The sequence below is a fragment of the Sarcophilus harrisii genome, chromosome 4 (genome assembly GCF_902635505.1).
Source record: "Sarcophilus harrisii chromosome 4, mSarHar1.11, whole genome shotgun sequence".
NCBI classification, from domain to species: Eukaryota; Metazoa; Chordata; class Mammalia; order Dasyuromorphia; family Dasyuridae; genus Sarcophilus; species Sarcophilus harrisii.
The window spans coordinates 409,392,851-409,419,759 of record NC_045429.1 but is presented as its reverse complement, the minus strand read 5'-3'; the positions used below and the strand labels follow the sequence as shown (position 1 = coordinate 409,419,759).

General features: G+C 34.0%; 1 protein-coding gene across 1 annotated transcript in view; it reads left to right on the top strand.

Annotated features, from left to right (window-relative positions):
- VAV3 (vav guanine nucleotide exchange factor 3) overlaps positions 1-26,909 on the top strand; it is a 449,592-nt gene that overhangs the window by 373,597 nt on the left and 49,086 nt on the right. Inside the window, exons 20-21 of the mRNA XM_003769710.4 lie at positions 2,697-2,833; positions 21,617-21,682. Of these exons, the coding sequence (XP_003769758.1) occupies positions 2,697-2,833; positions 21,617-21,682 (203 nt within the window). The remainder of the gene's footprint in view (positions 1-2,696; positions 2,834-21,616; positions 21,683-26,909) is intronic.

The window sequence follows — 26,909 nt, the reverse complement described above, 5'->3', positions numbered from 1 at the left end:
ATGTTTATATAGTACTTTAAGAATTATAAACTGCTTCCTACTTTTGATTTACTACAACTGTGCTGCCTTCAGATGATTTCTGAATTTCTATCTCTACCCTTAACCTGACTTCTGACTTATAGGATAGACCCAGTTGCTTATAACACACATCATCATCTGAATCCCAAGCCCAACACATCTAAAAATTTTTACATAATCTTTTCACCTTTGACTTTGTCTCTTCAGAATTTCACTATTTCCAGAGGCAGTGTGGTAAGCCTGCAGTCAGGAAGAGCCAAGTTAAAATGCAGCCTCAGACACTAGCTGTCTGATCCTGGAAAAGCCATTTAATCTGTGCCTCAGTTTCTTTATTTTTAAAATATGGATAATAATAGTACTAACCTCATAGGGTTCTTGGGAGGTTCAAGTGAGGTAATATTTATAAAGTGCTTAGCACAATGGCCAGCATGTAGGATTCAATATATAAATGCTTCCTCCTCTTCCTTTTCCTCTTCTTTCTTTTCTTCCCACCTCTGCCAAGAGCATTGGAAACTTTGGGGTTAACTTATTTTACAATTCTTAGAAAGAATCTCAGAACCTATGTAGTCTAATTCCCTCATCCTAAAACTCAAGTGCTCAAAAAGCTCTGTGATTTCAAAATTTGGGGGCATTCCCTACAAAAATAGAGCTCTCAATCATTACATACCTACCTTTTCATTCTATGCTACTAGCTTTACCTATGATTACATATCTTCTAGGAGTATATGCTTGAAAACATGTATAATCCTGTCATATGAGTTGAGAGAGGCCCATATACACTGCATTAAGAATTTTAGGACCCCTACTATTTCAAATTTCAATTCATATTTGAAACTGAATTGACTATAGAAAAATCTTTAGTTTTGGTTCCAAGACTGGGAGGTGAACTTATAGTTTAATGCAAATGAGACTGATAAATATCTAGTTTTCTTGTGGGTGTTTTTCTTAGTAAAAGGTGATGAAGTTTAATGTTTGTGTATGATAATATCTGGGGCCCATCTTACTCCATTTAGTTAAGAAATAGTAGGCTTATAGCCATCCCCTCTGGGCCTTTGCATTTGGAACAGAGTTCAAATAAGAAGAGTAGAAGAAATGTAGCAACCTGTAACTGTCCTTTTACCTTCAAACAAGAAAATTAGGGTAAAAGTTAAAAATTAGTTGGCTTTACTTTGAAGCCTCCTCTCCTCCCCTCATTTTTTCCTTATGCTGATTGACTAGAAGGATAAAAGACTGTTTTGGTTATAATTTTTTAGCCTCCATTCCATGCATAGCATAATAGCTCTTGTTTTGTAGAATTTAAATTCATGCTCAATTAAAGTTGAGTGGTTGTTCAGTTGGTCTGACCCCGTGTCCCCATTTGGGATTTTCTTTGCAAATATACTGGAGTGGTTTGCCATTTTCTGCTCCAGCTCATTTTTACAAATTAGGAAACTGAGGCAAACAAGGTTAAGTGACTTGCCCTTGGTCACATATTTCACAGTAAGTATCTGCGGCAGGATTTGAATTCACAAAGATTATTCTTCCTGCCTCTAAGCCAGGCAATCTATCCATTGTATCATCTAGCCTAAATGGAAAAGTCAAGGACTGCCTTATAATTTTGAATGCTTTTTTTTTCATCTGTGAGGTACAACACTTCACCTGATTTTGAATCCCTATAAATTTGGATTCCTAGAACTGGGATCTATTTTCTTTTCTCATTTAATTAGTATAACATTTTAACCTGTTATGTCACCTTGGTGAGTGTTTACTGAAGTGGCACAAGTTTAAAAACAAAAATAAAATAGACAACCTGTTACAATGATTGAAGTCCATGAATGTGTAATGAATTACATCTTTATGATTAGATCATGTCTTAAGAGGGAGAAGTCTCACCTTTAAGTGAAAAAAACACTGTGCTGATACAGCACCACCCACAAATTTGGTATGAAGGGAGCACATATGATGGAAACCATCGTTCCTGCAAATGACAGATTGAACTGAGTTCCCAGGTTACATGCGTTTAGCAACTGATAATATGAAGAAAAAGAAAAATATTTCTTCCAAGTATTTTGTCATATGAATAATGGAATGCTTGTGAATTTTATTATCTTGGACATGACCCTTTATTGGGACTATTTTACAAGCTCAAATTCTGGCCCAAAGAATTTCTCCATATAAATGTCTTAAGTATTACAGCAACACATCCATCACATTTTTTGGTTCAAATTACAAAGATAACCTTAAGATATGGACCTTAGCCTGGGCAATGTGATACATACACAGAAAGGGTGAACCTCCTTAGTGATGAAATCAGCCAGTGCCCAGGAGGAAAGTAATAGGCAGAAAGGATAAAGTTGATGAAAAAAAATTGATTCTTTTCCATTAAACTGTACGTGATATGTTTGTGTGAAGGAGGTATCAGCCAAAGGAGAAATATTTTCTTCAACTAAAAACAGATTGATGATAGGGGAGGGTAAGACTCTGTATGGAGTTTGTGAGCAGAACTGCATTGCATTTCATTAATGGCTTAAATAATGAGAAAGTTATAAAGCATTCCAGTGTGGTCACTCTGGAGATTTCCTAGGATTAGATGTGTCTAAACTTCTAATGTGAATAATAGCTCTGTTTTCTTAAAGTAAGTTTAAGACTTTACACATTTCCATTTCATTCTTTGAAAAACTTTGTTTTTCTTATTCTAGGCCTACCGAAGATGCAGGTCATTAAGAATTACACTGGAAATCCACAACCTCCACTACAAGAAGGACCTCCCTTGCACATCCAGCTGGGGGATACAGTTGAGCTTTTGAGAGGAGATGCCCATAGCTTATTCTGGCAGGTACTCTCTGAATTATGAATTCCTCTTCTGTTGGGTGAGTCACATCCACTTGAAAAAAACAAGACTGAGTTTCAGAAACAGCTTGTGTGTATGCTTTTAGTTCTCAGAGTTGAGCATAATTCACAAAAGGCTTCTTAGCCTGGTCCAAGTGGCAGAGCATATGATAGCATGGGTTGAACGATATCAGTGCCATAGGTCATATCTACAATTTCAGCAGTGCCAGCAGGGAATAGAGGCTGGAAAGCTAGGCTTTGAGTCAGAAAGACCCCATGTCAAGTTCTGCCTCTGAAATATATAGATTGTGTAACCAATATACAGCAAATCATTTTAACTTCTCAGTGCCCCAAGGCTACTCGAAGACCATAAGTTTCAGAATAATTACAGATCTACATTGGTTGAGGCATTTTAAGCCAATGAAATCACAGAACCAGATAAAAAATTAAATTAAATTATGCATCATGTTACTCCACAGCATAACCTTGATTTTTTGCATGCAGGGCCTATGGATATGCTTTAGTTCTAAATGCAAACATTTATTATGCAACTGCTCTGAGAAGGGTATTGTGTCAAGCACTGGGGATATGAAGATGAGATATATCCTGATCTTTCAAGGAGTTCACATACTATTCTTGGTATACAAAATGCAAGCAACTAAGAAAATATAAAATATATAGGAGATATTACAAAGTAATATAAATTTCAAGGAGAGATGGCTGATAAAAATGATGATACTCTAATTTGCAAAAGGGAAGTTTAGTTTGGAGAGACTTTTTCATTATCTAGTCATTGCCCCATGTCTTGTTTTTTAAGAATTTGAATGTAATTCCCTTCCTGATCCCCACCCACTAATTCTTTTCTTTCTTTGGGTCTATAGCGCTTAGTACAGTTCCTGACATATAGTAGAAACTTGATAAGTTTGATGATGATGGTGATAGTGATAGTCAAAATGATATTTGGGTCAGTGTTCCTTATGCCCATTATCTCTAATTCTCAGTAGGACCTATAGTGATCCCACTTGAAATAAATGGAGTGTGAAAAGTAAGGCGAGTTAAAAGACTTTCTGCTACTGAAATCTTTCTTGATTATTAAGTCTACTTTTGATTTTAGAATATGAATTAGAATTAGGTTGTAGGGTGAGAAGGTGAAAACAAAGCAAGTTACTAGACTTATGCATGAGTTAAAGTCTGATAAAAGCAGAGAAGAAAAGGGATGTTTATTGTCCATTTGTGAATATTTGTAAGGTATAAGGTGCCTGCTAAAATGGAGTGGTTTCCATAGCAACCCTGTACCACATGACAGTATCTGCCACTTTGTCACAGAGGATGGCTCTTTGATTGAATGCTCATATCAGATTACAGATTTCAGTGAATGTAGCTTTTGCATTGTTTTAAAGACAAATGTTCTGATTTGGAAAACATGGAAATATGGCCTCCCACTCTACAACAACCAGGATGCATCTATCTTTGGAGTTGCATCTCTAAAAGCCAGAAGCAGGAGCAATTTTGTATTTATAGGAAATCACAAAGCACTTGGTAATGACATAGAGGGATATTGGTTTGAACTACTATTTTCAAAATTGTTTCCTTTTGTTTTTGGAATGAATATTATTTCCCATTCAACATACAGTTTTAGCTCATTTATAAAATTAATTAATCAATCAACAAGCATTTAAAAAAAAAAAAAAATTCTCTGTGCCAGGCACTTTGCTTAGAGACATAAGAACAAAGAATGAAACAATCTTGTCTCAAGGGACTTATATTTTAATGGAGGAGACAAGTACATAGGTAAATATATTCTGCAAAAGTAGCATATATGTATATATACACATATATGTATATATGCACAGATATAACAGAGAGAATATTATATAGCATATAATATTATATATCATAAAATACTATGTACTATATGTCATATGTGTATTTGTGTATATGTGTAATATCTTATGCAAGATTACACATATTATATGAATAAATATATATATAGATAGATTATACATTTAAATAGATTATATGCTATATATATGCTTTATTTATAAATAGATTATATGCTAAATATAAGATAGTTTGGTAAGCAAAATACTAGAATTTTGTGGAATGAGGGAAGACTTCATATAAAAGGTAGTGCTTAAGTTTTGTCTAAAAAGACAAGAAAGACTGCAGTTAAAGTAAGGAAAGTTTGCATTCCAGGCATGTGGGATGTTCAGTGCAAAGACAAGAAGACTGAAGGTAGAGTTTCTTGTGAGAACAGAGAAGGCTAGTGTGAGTGGATCAAAGAATATGGGAGAGAGAATAAAGTTTCTTCCCATCTTTGTCTTATTTGTTTATTTGTACAATTCATTGTTATTATTTCTAATTCTGTTAGATTTATTGTAGTTATGTTAGTTGTGTTAATACTGAACTAGAAAAGAAAAAAAAATGGTAAGACCAAATTTTTAACTTAACTTTAATCTACTATCTTTCCATATTGAAATGGAAAACTCTTGAGGACAAGAGATTGCTTTCCCCCCTATATTTCTATTGCTGGGCAGCGAGATGGTACAGATGATATAGTGCCAGACTAAGGAATCAGGAAGATCTGAGTTCAAATCCAGCCTCAGACACTGATTAGCTATGTGATCCTGGGGAACACAATTAACCATCTTTGCTTCATTGTCCTCATCTGTAAAATGAGCTGGAGAAGGAAATGGCAAACTGTTCTAGTATTTTTGCCAAGAAAATCCCAAATGGGATCATGAAGAGCTGGACATGACTGAACTGAACACATTGTTGGGCACATAGGAAGCACTTAATAAACATTTGGCTATCTATCCATCTTCTTATCTACTTTTTTATCAATCTGTCTTTTACCTGTCTATATTAACTGTTTGTCCTTCTCTGAAGTTCTTATCTGCCTCTGAAATTCTATGCATCTGTGATTACTTTGCAAAATACTTAGGGTATTGCTTAATTATTATCATTCCCAAAAGAAATTGGCTTAGGGTAGTCCCTAATGCTGAGATCTGTTTGACCTGACTGCTCAATTGAGATAGAAAGATTCTGAATCTTTCCTTAAGACTGGCCAAAACAAATTGATACAGATATGTCTTGGAGCTAAAGCTTTCAGAATAAGTCCCCTTTTAAGATAAGTCAGATCAGTTAGCATAAATTGAGAAGTAATCCTAGCTTTGAAAGGGAAGGACTGAAAAACAAAAACAAAACATTTCTCTTCTAGTGAAGTGATTTAGGTTAGCTTAAATACTCTAATGAAGCTTGTGGTTTCTATACTTTCTAGGCAGTCTTTTACAGTCTTTAAATCTACCACCCCAAAAAAAAAAAAATAAAAAAATAAAAAAACAAACCAAGACTGTGTTGCTGCAGTTATATTGTCCTATAGCCTGGCAGGTTTCCGACATGTGGTCTGCCCAAAGAATACAAATTATTCTCTTTTTAGCAACTCTCTTTGAATAGCTATTAGTGTAATCTGTATCATTGTTATAACAACAGTAATTTCTAATGCCATAAGAGTGAATGGTCTCTGTGTTATCACTTCTTTAAAACTGTGTTGTCAACTGACCTAAAAAAAATGCACTCTGTTTAAACTTTGTATTGAAGAAATGGGTTTGGAGAAACCCATCTTTCCTTTCTGCCTGCCTCTCTGCCTTTGCCTTTATTTCCCTACCTCCTCCTCCTCTTCCTTCCTTCCTTCCTTCCTTCCTTCCTTCCTTCCTTCCTTCCTTCCTTCCTTCCTTCCTTCCTTCCTTCCTTCCTTCCTTCCTTCCTTCCTTCCTTCCTTCCTTCCTTCCCCTTCCCCTCCTTCCTTTTCCTTCCTTTCTTTCTTTCCTTTCTTTCTTTCTTTTCTTTCTTTCTTTCTTTCTTTCTTTCTTTCTTTTCTTTCTTTCTTTCTTTCTTTCTTTCTTTTCTTTCTTTTCTTCTTCTTCTTCTTCTTCTTCTTCTTCTTCTTCTTCTTCTTCTTCTTCTTCTTCTTCTTCTTCTCCTCCTCCTCCTCCTCCTATTCCTCCTCCTTCTCCCCCCTCTTCCTCCTCCTCCTCCTCCCTCCCTCCTCCTCTTCCTTCCCCCCTCTTCCTCCTCCTCTTCCTCCTCCTCCTTCCTCCTCCTTCGTCCTCCTCCCTCCTCCTTCTCCTTTTTCCTCCTCTTCCTCCTTCCTCCTCCTTCCTCCTCCCTCCTTTTCCTCCTCCTCCTCCTCCTTCCTCCTTCTCCTCCTTCTTCCTCTTCCTTCTCCTTCCTCCTCCTCCTTCCTCCTCCTCCTCCCTCCTTCTCCTCTTTCTTCCTCTTTCTCCTCCTCCCTTCCTCCTTCTCTTCCTTCTTCCTCTTCCTCCTCCTCCTTTCTCCTTCCTCCCTCCTTCCCTCTTCCTCCTCCTCCCTTTCTCCTCCTCCTCCTTCCTTCCTCTTCCTCCTCCTCCTTCCTCCTCCTTCCTCCTCCTCCTCCTTCCTCTTCCTCCTCCTTCCTCCTCCTCCTCCCTCTTTCCTCCACCCCCTCCTTCCTCCTCCTCCTCTTCCTCCTCCTCGTCTCTCTCTCTTTTTCTCTGGAGTCAGGAAGGCTCCAGAGTTCAATATAATTCCATACATACATGAGTATGAGAGTCTGGGAAATTAATTTAATACTATTTGCTTCAATTTCCCTATCTATAAAATGAGCCAGGGAAGAAAAGGGCAAAACATTATAGTGTCTTTACCAAGAAAACCCCAAATGGGTATGTATATACACACACACAAACACAATACACACATGTATATCATGCATATGCCTTTATATATATGGATATGTGTATGTAAAACACATATATATTATATACACATATATAACAAACATATATCTATCTATATAGCAATAGTATTGCTCTCACTCTAAATATAATATATATATATATATATATATATATATATATATATATATATGATAGGTAATATCTATAGATAAATCTATATAGCTAGATATATAACTTTGTAGATAATAGATGATAGATTATAGGGATAGATAATTAGCTAGGTAGATATAGATAAACACAATCTTCTAATAATGCAAGTCTTAAATATCCTACAGTGATACTACATCCTAGTATGTATGTGATCCTGTTTTATCTAAGGTCATGCTAGTGGAATATATTTGCTGACATATTCTAAGACTTTGAGAACAATCCTGGTATCAAACAATTTGTGCAAAGTATGAAGAAACTCATCAATAAAAGATATGATATGACATTTTCTTCATGGTAACCAATGAAATGGATTAAAAAGGTAAAATGGTATGAATGGATCTTCCTCTGAGCCAGAGGAGGGGATTCTTCTAACAATAAGGTCATAGATTCATTGAAGCAAGCACTAATAAAAGTAATAAATGGACTAGAAAAATAGTATAATCCTTTATTCCTAAAAAGACAAATATTTACAAAGTTGATCTCCTTTTCCTCAAGGAACTGTCTTTGTAACTAACTATTCTTGCTCTCATTATTTGTAGTAATTGTTTCTTACAGCTAGATCTTCAATGAATTATTCTCACTTATTTATGGAGCATATTCATATATTGTACAGGAAGAGTTGAAAGAAATATTTATTTAAGCTATTATGTGCCAGTTATTATGCTAAGTGCTTTATAGATATTATCTATTTTGATCCTCAAAACAATCATGAGAAGTAGGTGCTATTTTTATCTGAATTTTACAGTTGAAAAAATAAGGCAAACAGAGCTAATTTGTCCAGAGTCACATAGCTAGGAGGTCAAATTCAAATTCAGGTCTTCTTGATTTCCAGTTTAGACATCTATTCATTGTGTCTCCTAGATGAACAGCTGGAAAATCATCTTACTCTTATCTTCTAAAGAGAATACTAAGTAGTACATTGAGCTTCATCTACTTTGCCAAGTCATACAAAATGGGAATGATAGAATAAAAATTAGATTCTAAGTTTACTGACTGCTGGTGTGCTAATCCAACTCTACTTTCTAGATCTGGCAGCCTTTACAAGATAATACTATAAAAATGTTTGGAATTTTATAAAATAATTATTATTATCATTTTTAATTTTTAGAAATATAATTTGGTCTTCTTGTCTGAAATCACTAGAATGCCTTTGTTCTTCATAGAAATTGTACTATTGAACTGTAATTGACCAAAAAGTACTTTTGTCTCATTGCTCCAGTGATATGCAATTGGAGATAAAGGATTAAAAACCAGATATCAAGAAGGATTTTGTGAGAACTTAGAAGATTTTTTTAATAGAAAAAAATAGAGAATAGTTCATGCTCAAAGAATATATAACATTCAAGCCCAGAAGCTATATATCTATTGGGCTTTTTCAAAGGCAGCATGGTATTGAATTCAAGATTACTGAAAATCTAAACCCAAAGGAAGATGGTCATGGTTGGATGCCTAACTATTATTGTATTAGTTTCTCTTGCCAAGGGTCTTTATTTACCACAGCACAGGATTCTTGTAAACAAGTTTGTTTCCTTTAAAAAAAAGATATATCTTAAAAGAAAAAACCTTAATATTCTGACTTGAATCTCCAGTTAAATTTTTCTTTCATTCTCATGTTTGCTTTTATAAATCAGTGCTTTATTTTTCCCCATATTATTCTGTTAAAAATGGAAATTTCATTATTTTAAAGGATCTTTGCTTGACTGGATTATGATAATATGTTATAATAGTATGATAGTATGTTATAATAGAAACCAAATTATTCTCTTCATAACATATTACTTAAATATTTAGGTGTTTGGAAGGATATTTTGATAGAAGTTAAGACAGGCAATCAAGAAGGATGGAAGAAGAAGAAAATGCTTGCATCAGTTTCCCTGCTGGCATCCTTAGTTATGGAGTATAATACTATATTGTAAGCTCTATAGGATATAATGGAATAATTTCCAGTAGTCCAAAAGTTCATATTCTTTGCAAGCAGATATTGTGGTCAGTAGGAAGAACATTAAATTGCCACTGGAAGGATCTGGATTCAAATCCTAGCTGTGCCACTTGTAACTGATGCAACTTTGGTTAGTCCACTTTCCTTCTCTTGATATTAGTTTCCTTGTTTGTATAATAAAGACTTTGGATACCCTTGAGGCCTCTGAGATTCCTCCCAAAGCTAGGGCTATGTGCTCTACTAATCAGGCTAAGTGTAACTTGTATCTCAAAGTTCATTTCCATCACTCTGGTAATCCATGGAGTTTGATTACTCAATGTTCTCCTCAACAAAAGAAGCTGATTTAGTCAGAACTTGCTAGAAGAGAAATGCTTGTGTTTTGGCATCTAGCTTTGAGAGGAAACATGCATGGTACCAGATAAAGACTTGGATAAGAGTTCAGCATAGAGAGAAATCAGCAAGTCAGTTGTATTACTGTTCTCATTATTTTTTTTTTACTAAAGACATCAGCGAATTTCCCATTGGGTAAGATCTGGCTCTTGCTCCTTCTGTCTTCCTTCTCCCCCTCCCTCCTTTCTCCTCTGCCTCCCCCCTTCTCAATTCCTCTTCCTCTCTCTTTTCTTCTTTCTCTACCTTTCTCCTCTTTCTGTCTCTCTGTCTCTCTATCTCTCCTCTCTGTATCTCTCTCTTTGTCTCTCTGTTTCTGTGTCTCCATTCTCCTCTCTGTCTTTGTCTCTGTTTCTCTCTGTCTCTGTCTGTCAGTCTTTCTGTCTCTCTGAATCTCTCTGTCTTATCTTGTTCTCATTGGTAGACATCATCTACTCTGTATATTGTCCAGAATATATTCTGAATTGCATCTGCCAGCAGCTCAGATAAGTGGATTTATTTGCTATTTACTACTTGTGTTCATTTAGGACCAGCCTTTTCAGGAAAAATAGTCCAGCTTTAGATGTATAACTTGGGGAATTCCTTATTAAATGACAAGAATCACACTCTATATATTATTCTAGCCTTGTACCCACTCTTTAAGAAGAACAAAATGTGATCAGCTACTGGCCTCTATCTGCTTTTCCCCACCTGGAAAGAGTCAAACCCTCACTTGGTGAAGGGTTAGTAAGGGAGCCTCTAGCAGGGGTCCTCAAACTACAGCCCACGGGCCAGATACAGCAGCTGAGGACGTTTATCCCCCTCACCCAGGGCTATGAAGTTTCTTTATTTAAAGGCCCACAAAACAAAGTTTTTGTTTTTACTATAGTCTGGCCCTCCAACAGTCTGAGGGACAGTGAACTGGCCCTCTGTTTAAAAAGTTTGAGGACCCCTGTGAGAGACAGCTGTTTTTACCTCCCTGTAAGGCACATCTGGAGAGATTCATAGGCAAAACATATCACACAAATTCATACACTTATGTTTCCTTCTCTCTATCCCTCTCCCTCCCATTCTCTTTCTTCCTCTGTGGGAACAATTTAGGTCATTTTTGGCTCTCCTTTAGAAGAATTCAAGTCATCTCATCTACAAGTAAACAAGTTACCAATAAACAAGTTGAACATGAAGTAGATATATTGTAGGAATGCAAGGACATAAATGAGACTTGCCTTTTTTGCTTTGCATTAAAGTTAAAAGTATTCTCTTTCTTAGAGAAGTAAATATCCTTTATCTTGTACAAAAACAAAGTCACTATAGGGATAAGGAAAGGCTCAGAAATATCAGGGAAAATTGAAGAATTTTGATGAAGAATGCAATGGTGTTCTTGTGCAGTGGAAAGAGTATTGTCCCTCTCCTTGAAGGACTGATGGTTGGAATAATAAATTCTCCCCAAGCCTCCATTTAGAGATAGTTCAGAAGCTCAGCCAATTCTTCATTTCCCATTAGCTACATGCCTTGGATTAGACCCATCATATCCCTGCTCTGGATACCTTTTCTTTCCCTTAATTCCCTTTAATGTCTGTTTTTGTTTTGTCTTCCCTTGTTAGATAGTAAGCTCAGTGAGGGTGGGAACTACCTTTCTCTTAATTTTTATCCCCAGTACTTAGCACAGTGCCTGTCATAGGGTAGACACTTAAGAGATGTTTATTGTATTGTATTATAAAATGAATTGAAGAAGAAAAATACTTTAAGACTATTTAATGACAGCAAAAGATGAGCTCTACACTTTGCAAATCAGCATCAGTCCTTCAGTGAATTTGTGATCCCAGTTATTTTAGTAAACTCCACATCCATACATATTGCAATCAATTTATGCATGATGGTGACATGATTAGAAGGCAATTGAAAAGCAATCTTGGGATGTTTGCAGATAGCAATATGATGGCATATAATCTTAGACTGCATTATGAATTACTTAGCTTCCAGGAAAAGGGGAATAATTTCTCTGCAGTATTTCCTAGTCATATCACATTATCAAGAATTTTGTGTATGAATCTGGGTACAATCTATTGAAAAGTTGCACGGCATCCTGTGGAGACTTATCAGAAAGGTGCCACAGCTTTAGTCCTTATTATATGGGGACTGTTTGAAGGAATATTTGGGGTATATTTGGCCTGAAGATTCAGAGGAGCTTTTGAAGTATTTGAAAGACTGTTAGACAGGATTGAATTTGTTTCCTTTTGCCCCACATTGAATTGGAAACAATAGATAAAAGTTGCCAAGAAGTGAATTTAAGCTGGATATCAGAAACAAATTTTTTTTTAACAAGTAGATCTATTCAAAAGTGGAATCTGGTATCTTGAAATGAGGTAGGATTGAATTTCTCCTCTTTGGAGGTCTTCAGATAGAGACCTATATCTTAAAGAGACCACTATCTTAAAAAAATCAGTCAATCAAGTTAGACAATCCAGTTAGACAATCAAGTTAGTTTTGTTAGCTAGTTTAAAAAAAAAAGTGATTTTTACTTTTGAATCCGTCATATGGGAAAAATATCAAACTTGGTATCCTCTATCTAAGAGGGTTCCACTCTAATACATCTAACACAGGTTATTATGTTTCATCAAGGATATGATGGTGTGATCCTGCTCATAAAATACAAAAGGTCTGAGGAAATGTTTTTCCTCTTTTCTCCTTGACCATAAGGGAATAAGTCATTTTTCCCCTCAATGAATACAATTGTATGCCTCTCCAAGATTTAATAACTTTATATCATTGGGATGTCTCACTGGAATTGGTTTGAATAGTACTATCAATTTGGGTTTAACATAGAATGAAAAATAACTAGAGGTTGGATTAACCCTTTTCATTTTTTCATGTGTGTCTGTTCTTCAACATACAATGGAACAGTCAGGATTGTGAAAGAATAAATGAATAAATGACACATTTAAGCAACCCTTGTCACATAAATCATTTATTTCCTTTTATTGATTTAAATACCAGACTCTAAGACCTTGAGTGGTAATATTCCTTACAATTAAGGCAGTCAACTAGTTAGATCACATACAAATGATGGTATCTTTTTAACCATTCATTTTCTGACCCAACCTCCTGAAGATAGGAATCCTGGGAAAGCTAATGGATTTTAAATTTTAGCTTAATCATTGGGTTAGTCACAGAATCACATGATCTCAAAATTTCATTGCATTCTATCTATGTTATTTGCCAAGATTGAAAAAAAAAATTATTGAAAAAATTTAGGTCTTTCCAAGGGTTAAAAAAAAAATCATCTTTTTAAATCACTTTGGTGTTCTCTTTCAGATCATTCAATGAACAGAGTATTCCACCTCTGAACAATTCTGGTCAATCAGGATTTTCCTATATATTCTTTTAATTAAGTATGAATGTCAAGTGCTGGATGTTGTAAGCTTTGTTTAAGAGCCACAGTTATGGGCTATTTGCAGTGTAGCCCAACTCCCAAAAGTAAACAGTTGCCTGCAGGTTGCAATATAGCTAATATTATGAATGGCAATATTTTTAATCATCAGTCTGAAAGTATTTTATGGTGGCAAATACTGATTAAATTTCTCTGCAACCAATCAGCCAGTGAGCCATAATTATTGGGCACCAACAGAATATAATACTGCATGAGGCACTTTAAGTATCATACGGCTAAATCTGAATTGTAGTTAGCATAAAGCTTTCAACTCAATTCAAAGAATATTTATTAAATACCTGCTATATGCTAAGCTATCAGCTCACGAAGACAAAAATAAAACTGTCCTCCCTGTCAAAGAGTATACATCCTCCTGGAAGGATGTAGCATGTATAAAGATAGGGTAGTCAGTCAGTTAACTAATATTTGTGAAATGATTATTATGTCCCAGGGATTTACAGATTAGATCTGTGATTTCATTGGTAGAGGAAACTACCAAAGCAAGTCAGTAGTATATTGTCTTAAGATAATATATACTTAATATAATATACTATTTTATATGCAAATATGTATTTCATAGATATAAATACATATTACATATAATATGTATAAATATATATTTTATATATCATATACAAAATTATTTATCATACTAATATACTATATAGTAAAATATGCTTAAATAAAAATACTTGAACATTTATTGTTTTAAGAATTACCTAGAATGATAAAAATATGCTTAAATAAAAATACTTAAGTATTTATTGTTTTAAGAATTACCTAGAACACTCAAACCTAGAACACACACTTTGTCCTGTGTGTGTCAGAGATGAGACTTATACCCAGTTTTTCCTGGCTCCAATGGTGAAGCTCAGTCTGTACAAAATGTATAGAGAGATGAGTAAATAGAAGAGCCAGCATCATCAAGTGTGGTCAAAAAAGCTTTGTATTGGAGGTAGACATTGAAATAAGCCTTTAAGAAATTTTAAGAAGCAAAGATGAGGAAAATGAATTACTAATAGAAAGCTATAACTCCTTAATTGTTGTTGTGGTGGTGGTAGTATGTTTGGAGGGAGTTTTGTTTTGTTTTGTTTTATTTTAATCAAAGGCAAAACCAAGTAAGTTGGTAGGAAACTGATTGAGCCCAGCTTCTTAAAGTGTGGTTTGTGTCCCCATATGGGGAGGGGGGTGGTCTTAAAACTGATGTGATCATGATGTGGTCATGAAATTGTGATTTATTGGTAAATGTTTGTTTTGTATACCTATTTTATGTACCTGTATACCTGAGGTCACATGAAAATTTCTCCAGTAAAAAGGGGTCATGAGTGGGAAAAGTTTAAGAAGACCTGATTTAGAAAATAGTTGCATTTGAAGTGTAATCACACTTGAGGAAGTACTCTTTGCCTCCATGCATATATGCATGTTAGTCTTGGGAACAACTGGTCATTTTAGGAAGGAATTAAGGTCTCTGTAAGTGCTAGTGCCCTGGGGAAAAGCCCACGATTCCAATTATGTATTACTGCCTGTAATCTTCAGAGAATAATCTTTATCAATGATTCTAAGTGCCTTGAGCTCATTTTTAATTCTAGCATCTCATCTTCTACTTTATCAGATAATGAACATTCTTTTGTCACTATCTTTTGCCCTTATATGAATCCTTGTGTTAAAATATAGTAAAATATCTTTCTAGGACTCTAGCTGCAACATGGTATACATACACACACACACACACACACATACATGTATGTATGTATATATTAATAAGACTTTGGATTATTTGCAGATACTTCAGCTTTGGGAATCAAATCTGTGAGGTCTTTTTCTTTTAAAAAATATTAGTCCTTTTTGCTTTTATAACACCTATATTTGCAAATATAAATCAGTGTCCTCCCTCCCTCCCCCATTAGAAAGCCATCCCTTGCTCATTCTTTAGAATAATTTTTTAAAGGAAAGGGGGGAGGAGTTTGACAAAAGCTAACATATCATCTGCCTTGACAATGAATGCAATATTCTACATTCATGGTACTATACCATTTCAAGGGAGTGAAGGGAGAGAGGGAGGGAACAGGTATTTATTAAGTTCTTCCTAATTGCCAGATATTATGCTAAGAGTTTTATAAATATCTCATTTGATGCTCAAAACAGCCCTCTGAGGTGGATTCCTCCTCAGATAAGTTATAATTCCTGAAGAGACTAGGATTTCATTATTATCCCCATTTTACAGTTGAAGAAACTAAGGCAAATAGATGTTACATTACTTGTTCAAGTCACATAACTATCATATTTGATGCTGGATTTGAAACTCAGGTGTTCCTGACTCCAAAATTTGAACTGTGTTCAATATACCAAGCAGCTTTTCACCAACCAGTCAGTTTAATACAAATATATATGCAGGATTTGAGGAGCAAATGTATAAATACAGGCATATCACTACTGTGTCACCACAGAAGTATAAGCATTAAATACTACAGAATCTTACATGAACCTTTCAGAAATTTATGAACTCAGATTTTAGATTTATATAAGTAATGGAGAAGGAAGTTCAAAGGACCCTATGATAAAATGTCTTTCTTGTGATACAAAGAAATCGAGATTTGTGCCCATCTCCACTGATGATTATCTTTAATATATTCCCTTTGTATTGTATCCCTGGTCCTCCTGTCTGTTCCCCTCCTCCCAACCTCAGAATGTGGATTTCTGCATGGAGGAGTGTGGCTGGGTATCAGTTGTCCTGGCCATTACCCATATGTGATAAATTGCTTAGTAATCCCTGCCTCAACGTCGTGCATACGCTCTGAGTGTTTAGGGCACTGCAGCTTGGGATCTTTCCCAGTATTTCATAAATAACCATTAATCTGCCCCCTTTACATCCAATTCTGCCTGCTGGAAATTGCTCCGTGCTGATCCAGTAAAGTGCATTAAAACCCCAATCCAGGTGGTATTAAAAGGATAAATGAACCACAGAGAAGAGACTCTTGTTCTGGGTTTTTACTAAGATATTTTTATCCTTTTATTTTTTTCCTTTTTTCCAAATTCACGAAATAAACAGTATAAGATAGATTTTGGAGAGTATATTTCTGCCATTGTGAATGGTACCCGTGCTAGAAAAGATGGGTTGTGAAAATTAAGTTTATGAAATACATTGAATTTTTGCTATTTTTGTGTGATGAAGAGACATTACAATTACCCTATTGAATGATCTATTTTTCCATGAAATTATTGCCTACCAGAAAAAAAAATTGATTTTTTTTTTATTTACTGTCATTTGCTGTGGTCTAGTTATATTGGAAATAAAATATGAAAGAAGTGATCCAATGTAAACTAGACAGTTATGAAACCCTAAGAGTATATCTTTGTGTGAGAATTTGTTAAGGGATACCTCTTCTCATAGCTATTCATAGTCAATCCATGATCAATTTCACAAAAAGGAGATTGAATTTTCCAAGAAGCAAATTTATTTTTTGAGCAATGTAGGTGTTTTTGAGTTAAAATTCTTATATTATTTTTATTTTGTGCTTTTATCCAAGTAAGAAACATTAATTTTAAAAAATAATAAATATTTGTGTTTTTCTATCAAACAAGAAAACCATTTTAATAATTTTTTTTAAATGACCTAAGTTTGTTCTGTCAAATTTGTAAAGCATTTATCATGTATCTTGTGCTGGAGAATAAATGTATAGAAAGTTAGTACCTCACGGTATATCAAATGACAAGTAACAACAAAAAGAGAAATGTTTTCTAGTTGACCTTGACGATATTACAAGAATCCCTAGAATGAATGTCAGAAAAAAGATTATGATTAAAGAAAGACCTTCTACCTGACAGTTGCAAAAAGTACAATGGTAAAAACAAATATATTATCTGACCCAGAATAAAATGCTTATGCTGAAATATAAAGTAGAATTAAGTTTAGCTTCAGGAATTTTGTCAAGGCTAATACAAAAGGCACAAATAAATCAGCATACAGCACAAAAACTCAATCATTTGCTTCCAAATGGCTTATTTTCAAAGCTAAGTTGTCAATTCCATGGCTACATGTTGAATTGACAGCTTCTCCTCCCATTAGCATTAATGAGCTACCCACTTAAATCCTCCCTACAACATCAACTTGGGAGCCAAAGACATCCCCTCCTACTCTCTGTTTTGTTTTTGTATATGCCAAATGTTGGCTGTTCACTAAATTAGTGTAAATTCATCGGCTCCGGTGCATATTACCTTCCATAACTAAAAATGACTTCTCATAGGAATTAGTGTTAAAATGTAATTTTAATCATCTGTCAAAATACGTTAAATAATCATTACTCACCAGCAGGCTGTTAGGAAATACACTAAATCATGGTGAATATGTGACCTCTGCAACTGAGGCATTTTCTACAAAATTCGAGTTGAAAAGGAGCTTGACAGCTTGCTTAATCTAATTCCTTTCTTCCAGAGGCCCTCACATAAACAGTTCTTGAAGAGTGGTTTTTTAAAAAAAGCAAACAATAGAGACAGAATCATTTCAGGTCACCTATTTCTCAATTGCTCTCCTCATCACAATCCTGATTCTGATTAACATCCTTCTTTTCCTATTCATGGTTTGGTGGCTGAAACTAAAGAAAAAGGTCGAGTGGATGAAAATGAATGATGTACCTTCCAAAGCCAGGACTTAAACAGGGCACTCCTGTAGCATAGGCTAGGAGTTGGAATGAAATGAAACATAGATAATCTAACATTTCATAAAAACCAAAAACCAAAACAAACAAACAAAAAACAAGTTCACTTCATAGTAACATAGAAAGGGTTATTTGTCAAGTTTTAGATATCGATTCAACTAGGTGGGCTTTCTCTATTTCCTAATTTCCCATAATGGCATGCCCAATGAAGAGCTTCTGCCAAACTGAGGACCTCTTTGTAGATTGGGTTTATATAGCTAGTAAAACAGCAATTAGTAATTAGAACCTTTTAGGTTCTTGGGAAGAATTAAGTTTTGAGACAGTTCCATTACCTTTGGAGATAGGTATGGAGGAAGGGAAAGGGATGGGTAAGAGGGAGATTAGTCTAGTTTGTATGTAGTAGAATTTGTTTTTTACTACAGAATTTGTATTTATATTTTCCTTCAAAACACCCAAGTTTATATCCCTTAGAACTATCACTCTCTTCCGATTTCTCCTCACTGTAAATACAACTATCATATTTGGGGCTATGATGTTTAACTCCCCTCTGCGTCTCCCCCCAGCCATCTTGGTAAAGTCAGCTTCCTTGTGGTTGGGATGATTTGAAGCCAAAAGAAAAATGATGGGATACCAGCTTATTCATTCATTCAACATACATTTAAAGCCTACCATGTACAGAATATTGCATTATATGCTTAGAAAGCTACAAAGAGTTTTTGCCCTCACTGAATTTATGATCAAACTCTGCTCATCTCACTGTACTTGAAGCCCTTAAATAAATAATCCCAGGTGAATCTGAATCTATTGTACTTTTAAAAACATTTTGAAAATATTTCATTATTTCTTTCTTTAACTTTCTCTAATATCTAATCAAAATACCTTGAGAAAATTATTATTTTTACTCAATTGAATTTCTTCTATTACAAATAAAGTCATTTATTTTAAGGTACTCTTTATGAAAAGATTGAGAATACTTGATTATAATTCTTGTTATAATTTCCTAACTTGTGTATATTTTTTTACTTTTATATCCAAGTTTATTCTTTTAAAAAACAAAATTTACTAGGCATCAGATACTGCATTTGGTGCTAGAAAATACAGATGTTATTTCCTTCATAAAGACATAGGCCATCATAGTGAGGAAAAAATACTTGATTTACAGTCTGGAGATCTGGGTCCAGTTCTGACATTTACTGGAAAATGTCATTTTAGGCAAATATCTTTCCTGCTTTGAAGCTTGGTTTCTTCATCTGTGAAATGGGAATAATAATTTTGTGCTACATACCTCACAGAGCCATTATGAGGACAATACATTTTGTAAATTTTTAAGTACTATATTATATAAATTCAAGTTGTTATATTATGTTGTTTATAAGTCAAGAAAAGGATAGTACCTACATGTAGAGTACTATAATGTAAAAATGAATTTGAGAAGTACTTAAGATAAGTTGAAGTAAAAGTGCTAGGAAAAGTGGCGTTTGCTGTAGTTTATTCATGTGTGACTCTATGTAACCCCATTGGGGATTTTCTTGGTGAAGATGCTGGAGTGATTTGCCATTTACTTCTCCAGTTCATTTTACAGATGAGAAAACCGAGGCAAATGAAGTTAATTTGGAGAGGTGGTGGGGCTGATCATTTTTGCTTGTGACATTCAGGGAAGACTGACTTCAGAACAGAGTAGGCAGTATTTGGACATGGAATAGGAGGGCTATTTCATGCCTAGGAAATAGGTAGGACAGTGTGTGGTGAATCAACCAGTAGGGAGGTAAGATGCTATCTGGTATTCCTCTAGGACAATTAAATCTTTTATTTTTCTCTCTTGGAATTGGGCTTGCTTTTTTTCTGTTGGCTTCTCATTATTTTTCTCATTTAAAGTGTGAGTCCAATAACTCCCTACCCTTTTTCCTTCCTTCCCCTAAAATGATCACTTAAAAATGAATCCTCTTTCTAGATCATGTATTGATAAAAAAAAAAAAAAAAAAAAAGTCAAGCAAATACAGGACCAAAGGTTGTGTCTGTTGAAATAATAATATTTATCATGAACGGGGTCCAGATATAGACCATTGTCATATTCAAGAGTAAACCACTTTTGCAATTATTTATTAACAACAATTGTTATTGTTAATTGTTTTTTGCTTTTGAAGAGAACCAATGATATCATGAGATAATATCTTGATTTGGGAATGAATAGGATTTAAATGAGGCAGATTTACACAGTAAAGGCTGTAGGAGCTATTCCTTGTTGTCCTAATTTGCTTATAATATTACCCTTCATGCCTAAATCATATACCCATTTTGCCCTTATTTTGGTATGGGGTGTGAGATACAGGTCTATGATGAGTTTATGACATTTTCCAATTTTCCCAGCAATTTTTGTCTAGAAGCTAGATAACTGATTTTTGAACACTAGATAACTGATTATTAATTATTGTGAAATTTGTATTTAATCTATTCCACTGATCCACCATATGGTTTTGATGAGTGCTGCTTCTGTTAAGCCTTTGTATTTTTTTCATTAATTTCCCTTCATATTCTTGATCTTTTGTTCTTCTAGATGACTTTTTCTATTATTTTTTCTAACGTTATAAAATAATTTTTGGTAGTTTGGTATGACACTGAAAAAGTAGATTAATTTAGGTTGAATTGTCATTTTTATTATATTAGTTTGGCCTACCCATAAACAATTGATGTTTTTCCAATTGCTTAGATCTGACTTATTTGTATGGAAAATGTTTTATAATTATGTTCATATAATTCCTGAGTTTGTCTTGGAAGGTAGACACTCAAATATTTTATTTTACCTAGTTATTTTAAATGGAATTTCTCTTTCTATCTCTTGCTGCTGGACTTTGTAACATAACAAAATGCTGATGATTTATATAAGTTTATTTTAGCTCCTATAACTGCTAAAACTGTTAATTCCTTCAAGGATATTTTTGGATGATTCTCTAAGATTCTTTAAATATGTCATCATATCTACAAAGAATGATAGTTTTATCTCTTCATTGCCTATACTATTCATTTAATTTCTTTTTCTTTTTTTATTGCTAAAATATTTCTAGTACAATATTGAATAACAGAGGTGATAATGGGCATCCTTTTTACCCTCCTGAAATCTTGATTTCAATCCTGCTTTAAATACCTACTAGCTTTATGACCATGGAGTAGGTTGCCAAAATTTTCTCAACCTCAATTTTCTCATTTGTAAAATGGGAATAATATCAAAAATATTATTGGAGGAACAAGTGAAATAATAAAGACAATGACTTCAGGAATATGAATGTGCCTTACAAGTAAGTGGTAGTTATTATTATTATTCCTATTGTTATTATCATTTGAATTCTTACTACCAGATGTTAGTCAAAAGGAATTTGATGATCTGTGATAATAGATGTTGATTAAATTGAAAGTGCTCTGGTGTTATCCTTCGGGTAACTGTCATTCTTAACCCTGACACTTTTCCCTCTATTTATAGGGAAGGAACTTAGCATCAGGGGAGATTGGCTTCTTTCCTAGTGAAGCAGTTAAGCCTTGTCCATGTGTAAGTACATATATTTAATTTTTTTTGTCAATGTAATTATTTGTTCAAGAACATTCAGAGGAAATTGGTCACTTCCCAATCATGCCTTCTGGGAATCATATAATTTCTTTGTCCTTTCATTTGAATGTTACATTCATTGCTATTTAAAATTGCAACAGTGATGAGCTTCCATTAGCAGATTGAAATTTAAAGTGTTAAAGAAATATTCACAGCAAGTAAATTTAACTTCAGGGAATTTATTAAATTGTATGGTTTTTTTTTTAATAAGTCAGAGCTTGATGATTAAATAAATGATTGAGCAAATTTGTTTTTTTTTTTTCCAGTGAGGTAAGAATGGTTTGATTTTCATCTATTTCTTCTCTCCCTTCTAGAAACTTTGGGTTACAGATATATTATAAATAGTATGCTTTCTAAAAAGTAACATCAAATACACAAAGCCTTCAACCAAATCTCTAAATATATATTTCTGTGTATGTTGATATTTTGTTATTGTTTTCTTCAATGTTACGGTAAAATGTTTTCAAAACATTAACTGTGGTACGATGCTACCAGAAGAAATTAATGAACAGTAGTACTTATCCAAATGAAGTTATGGAAAAATTCAGCTTTATAGAGGAAACAGAGATAGATGCTATTGTTTCCAATTAAATTAAACTTTTTCAAAAATGCCACAAAAACATTATAAGCTTTTTTATTGGAATTGATTACTATGACCTCCTGTTAACTGGCTTAAAGTCTCCTGGACACTAACATTGCAATCTTGCTTTCTTTTTAATATAAGTTTTATTGAAAATTGTGTTTTACATGACAGCATTTCTGAATGTATTCTTTCCAGCACTACAGCCCTCCCTCCCTCATTCCCAGATTTTCCCTTAGGTTTTTGTGGTTCTTGTTTGTTTCTAGGTGAATGATTACGAGATCCTTTGTACCTTTCCTCAATTATTAGTGCTCTTTCATTATATGTTATAGATAACTTAATAATTATTTTTTTTACTTTTGTCCATTAAACATTTATTTTTTTATCCCTCCACCTCAAACAATAACAACAACAAAATCCTCTTAACAAATATGCATAGTCAAAGTGAAGCAAATTCTTCTATTGGCCCTTTCCAAATATATATATAATTTCACTTAGTATTTTGAGTGCATTACCCCTTTATTAGGAGATGGGCACCATGCTTCATTGTTGGTCCTCTGGAAACATGTTTTGTCATTTCATTGAACGGAATCATAAAATCTTTCAAAGATTTTTTCTTATTATTATTGTATAAAATATTCGTGTTCTGCTTTCTTCATTTTGCATCATTTCACATAAGTTTTCCCCAATTTCGCTAAAATTTTCCATTTTGTTATTTCTTATGGTACTTCCATTCCTTTCATTTAATTTGTTTAACCATTTCCTGTTAGTTAGGAAGGTCCTTAGTAAAAGATTTTTTCTTTTTCTATAAGTATTATAAGTATGTTCTATATAAGTATGTTACTATAAGTAAGTTGCATTCTTTTCCTCTTTATTTAATCTTTTTTTTTTGTGATATGAATTTAGTATTTGTATCAGTGAATCAAAACAAAACAAAAACAAAAACAAAACACCAATTAATGATTTAGGGAGTATACTTTCAAATTTTTTCCAGAGTAACTGAACCAATTTATATAGCTCCACCAATGGTGAATCAATGTATGTTTTCCCACAGTTCCTCCTACATTTGCCATTTTCTCCCCCTCCATCCATTATCTAACAGGTGTAAGGTGGAATCTGAAAGAGCTTGGTGGTAAAAATGCTTTGATTGGCATCTTTAATTATTAGTGATTTGGAACAATTTTATATGGTTTTTGATAGATTGGGCTTCTTCCTTTGAAAACTGTCCCTGGCAGCAGCCCAGTATCTAAGTGAGCTCCAGTGAGGAGGTAGCTGACACTGTGGAGTTAATCTTGTACAGACAGAGCTTTCCTATATTGATGCCCACTGTTACCTTATACAACCTGGAGGTTAAGCTATCTTGTATAAATAGGACTGCTATATAATTAGCATAGTTAGCACACCTTGCTTTAAATCCCTCCCCTTAAAAGGTTCCATCTCTCCCCTTGTTAATTTCTTAAGGGAAATTAGCCCCGTTTCTAAGTATTATAATAAAGAATTGTCCTTCAGCTTGAAGGCAGTTTGAATTTATGAATTCATTGCAGATGACTATACCTTTTCATAACTTCCAGTATCTCATGAATTGTATACTTATATTGAATGACTGAGATTTTCTCTATTTTGGGGGTTTTATTAGTAATTTATAGAAATACTGAAGATTAATGTGAATATGAAATATGGATTCTTACAAGATGCTAATTCAGTGTAATTAATGAGACAATCGTTATCTAGTTTAGCATGGTACTTAATACTTCTCTAAGTTCAGTATGATTGATTTAATCTTACAACAAATAATGGTTTTCTAGTGATATGATGATTGGTTTATACTTAGGGTAGAACATATAAGCCAGGGGGAGGCAGAAACAGATTCATTCCATTGTCCACCTTTGTGGTGGCTGGAGGCTGAAGTACAAACCCTTGGATTCAGACTCACTTCATCTCACATCACTATGGCTGGCCTCTCCTCCTGCATTTTCTCCACTGAAACCAAGTCCCATCTGAAGGCCATGTGAAAGTTAGCTGAACATCAGGCAAAGGAGACAATAAAGGATTTGGACTTTAACACCTGGCTATTCTTGTGGTGATTACTCTATTGAAAAGAAGGCTGCCCCAAAGACCCCAAGAAAACCAATGAGACAAGCCATTCTCCAATTGAAAAATGGTCAAAGGATATGAACAGACAATTCTCAGATGAAGAAATTGAAACTATTTCTAGTCATATGAAAAGATGCTCCAAGTCATTACTAATCAGAGAAATGCAAATTAAGACAACTCTAAAATACCACTACACACCTGTCAGATTGGCTAAGATGACAGGAAAAATTAATGATGATTGTTGGAGGGGATGCGGGAAAACTGGGACATTGATGCATTGTTGGTGGAGTTGTGAACGAATCCAACCATTCTGGAGAGTAGTTTGGAACTATGCTCAAAAAGTTATCAAACTGTGCATACCCTTTGATCCAGCAGTGTTACTACTGGGATTATATCCCAAAGAGATTATAAAGAAGGAAAGGGACCTGTATGTGCACGAATGTTTGTGGCAGCCCTTTTTGTAGTGGCTAAAAACTGGAAACTGAATGGATGTCCATCAGTTGGAGAATGGCTGAATACATTGTGGTATATGAATATTATGGAATATTACTGTTCTGTAAGAAATGACCAACAGGATGATTTCAGAAAGGCCTGGAGAGACTTACACGAACTGATGCTGAGTGAAATGAGCAGGACCAGGAGATCATTATATACTTCAACAACAATACTATATGATGACCAGTTCTGATGGACCAGGCCATCCTCAGCAACGAGATCAACCAAATCATTTCCAATGGAACAGTAATGAACTGAACCAGCTATGCCCAGAAAAGAACTCTGGGAGATGACTAAAACCATTACATTGAATTCCCAATCCCTCTATTTATGCACACCTGCATTTTTGATTTCCTTCACAAGCTAATTGTACAATATTTCAGAGTCTGATTCTTTTGTACAGCAAAATAACGTTTTGGTCATGTATACTTATTGTGTATCTAATTTATATTTTAATGTATTTAACATCTACTGGTCATCCTGCCATCTGGGGAGGGGTGGGGGGTAAGAGGTAAAAATTGGGACAAGAGGTTTGGCAATTGTTAATGCTGTAAAGTTACCCATGCATATATCCTGTAAATAAAAGGCTATTAAATTTAAAAAAAAAAAAAAAAAAAAAAAGCTTTAAATCACCAAGTTAAACATAAAAAAAAAAAAGAAAACCAATGAGAACACCACAGATATTCTTTCCTTCTTGAAAATATTTTTCATCCATTCCACTTACTTGTATACACGTGGCATCCCTTTACTATGATGTCAAATCCTCTAGTACAGGGAAAGTTTGTTTATGTCGTATTCCAAAGCATCATTATTTTAGGCATTTGTTAAATTAAAAGATCCTACACTTGGATTTCAAGCTTTTGCTTTGAGATTTGTAAATTGTATAGCTTTTGACAAATCCCTTTACTGATTTTTAGTTCCTTCATCTATAAAATAAAGATAATAAAGGTTATTTTATCTTAAAAGGCAGTATTAGATAGTAGGTAGAATAGGTAAGAATTCTAGTATGTCTCTAATATCTAAGACTTATATGATTGTAGGCAGGTTACTTAATCTTTCAATGCCTTAGGCAGCTGTCTTAGTCCAAATTAATAGGAATAACAAATCCTATGGAGTGGTCACATTATTAGAATTCACACTACCCATTTCCAATGGACTAGAACCAATTATCATATTTTATATAATGATAATTTAGACTAGTGGGAATTCAAATATAGGCATTTTAAAGAGATTTTTCCTTAATACTAATCAGAACCTAGCAGAGGTATTGTATGTTACAGAAAAGATACCAAACTTTTTATAGAGGAAGATGCCACATTGAGTTCCTTATACCAATGAAATAAATCACTAGCCCAGTATCTATCCTAATCATCCTAACTACCTTATAGATTCTTTCAAGAACCAAATGAAATAATGCATATAAATTATAAAGCACTACATAAATGTAGGCCATGATTATAATAGCTTACATTCATGAATAATAATATTGAAACTGTCTACATTTGTATAGTGCTATATAGTTATGAATAACTATCATCATTAATACTGGAATAATGAAATAGATTATTTCCTATTTCTAAAATAAATTTAATCATAGAAAATTACTATTATAATTTGAAGATAGTATATTTAGGGTTTTTATCTGCTTTGAACATGTTAGGATATATGTAAATAGTTGCTAAAACCAAGATTGTGATAGTAGGCATGTGGTAAAAATAAAAATGAGTAATGTATACCATGCAGGCCAGTTTTATTATTAGTAACCAAAGGGATATTCTGAGAGATAAATTGATTCTGCCCAAATCTTAACCTAGAAGGGCAAAATATAAATATCTTATTATGACAAATGATTTAACCAATGACATGTTAACATCGATTAGATTTTCAATGTGCTATAACTTTAACTATTATTATGAAGTGCAACAATCTTCACAATCATTCAATATCAAAATGTCCAGGAACATCATAGAATGCATATATTAAGTCTTCAGGAATTAATAA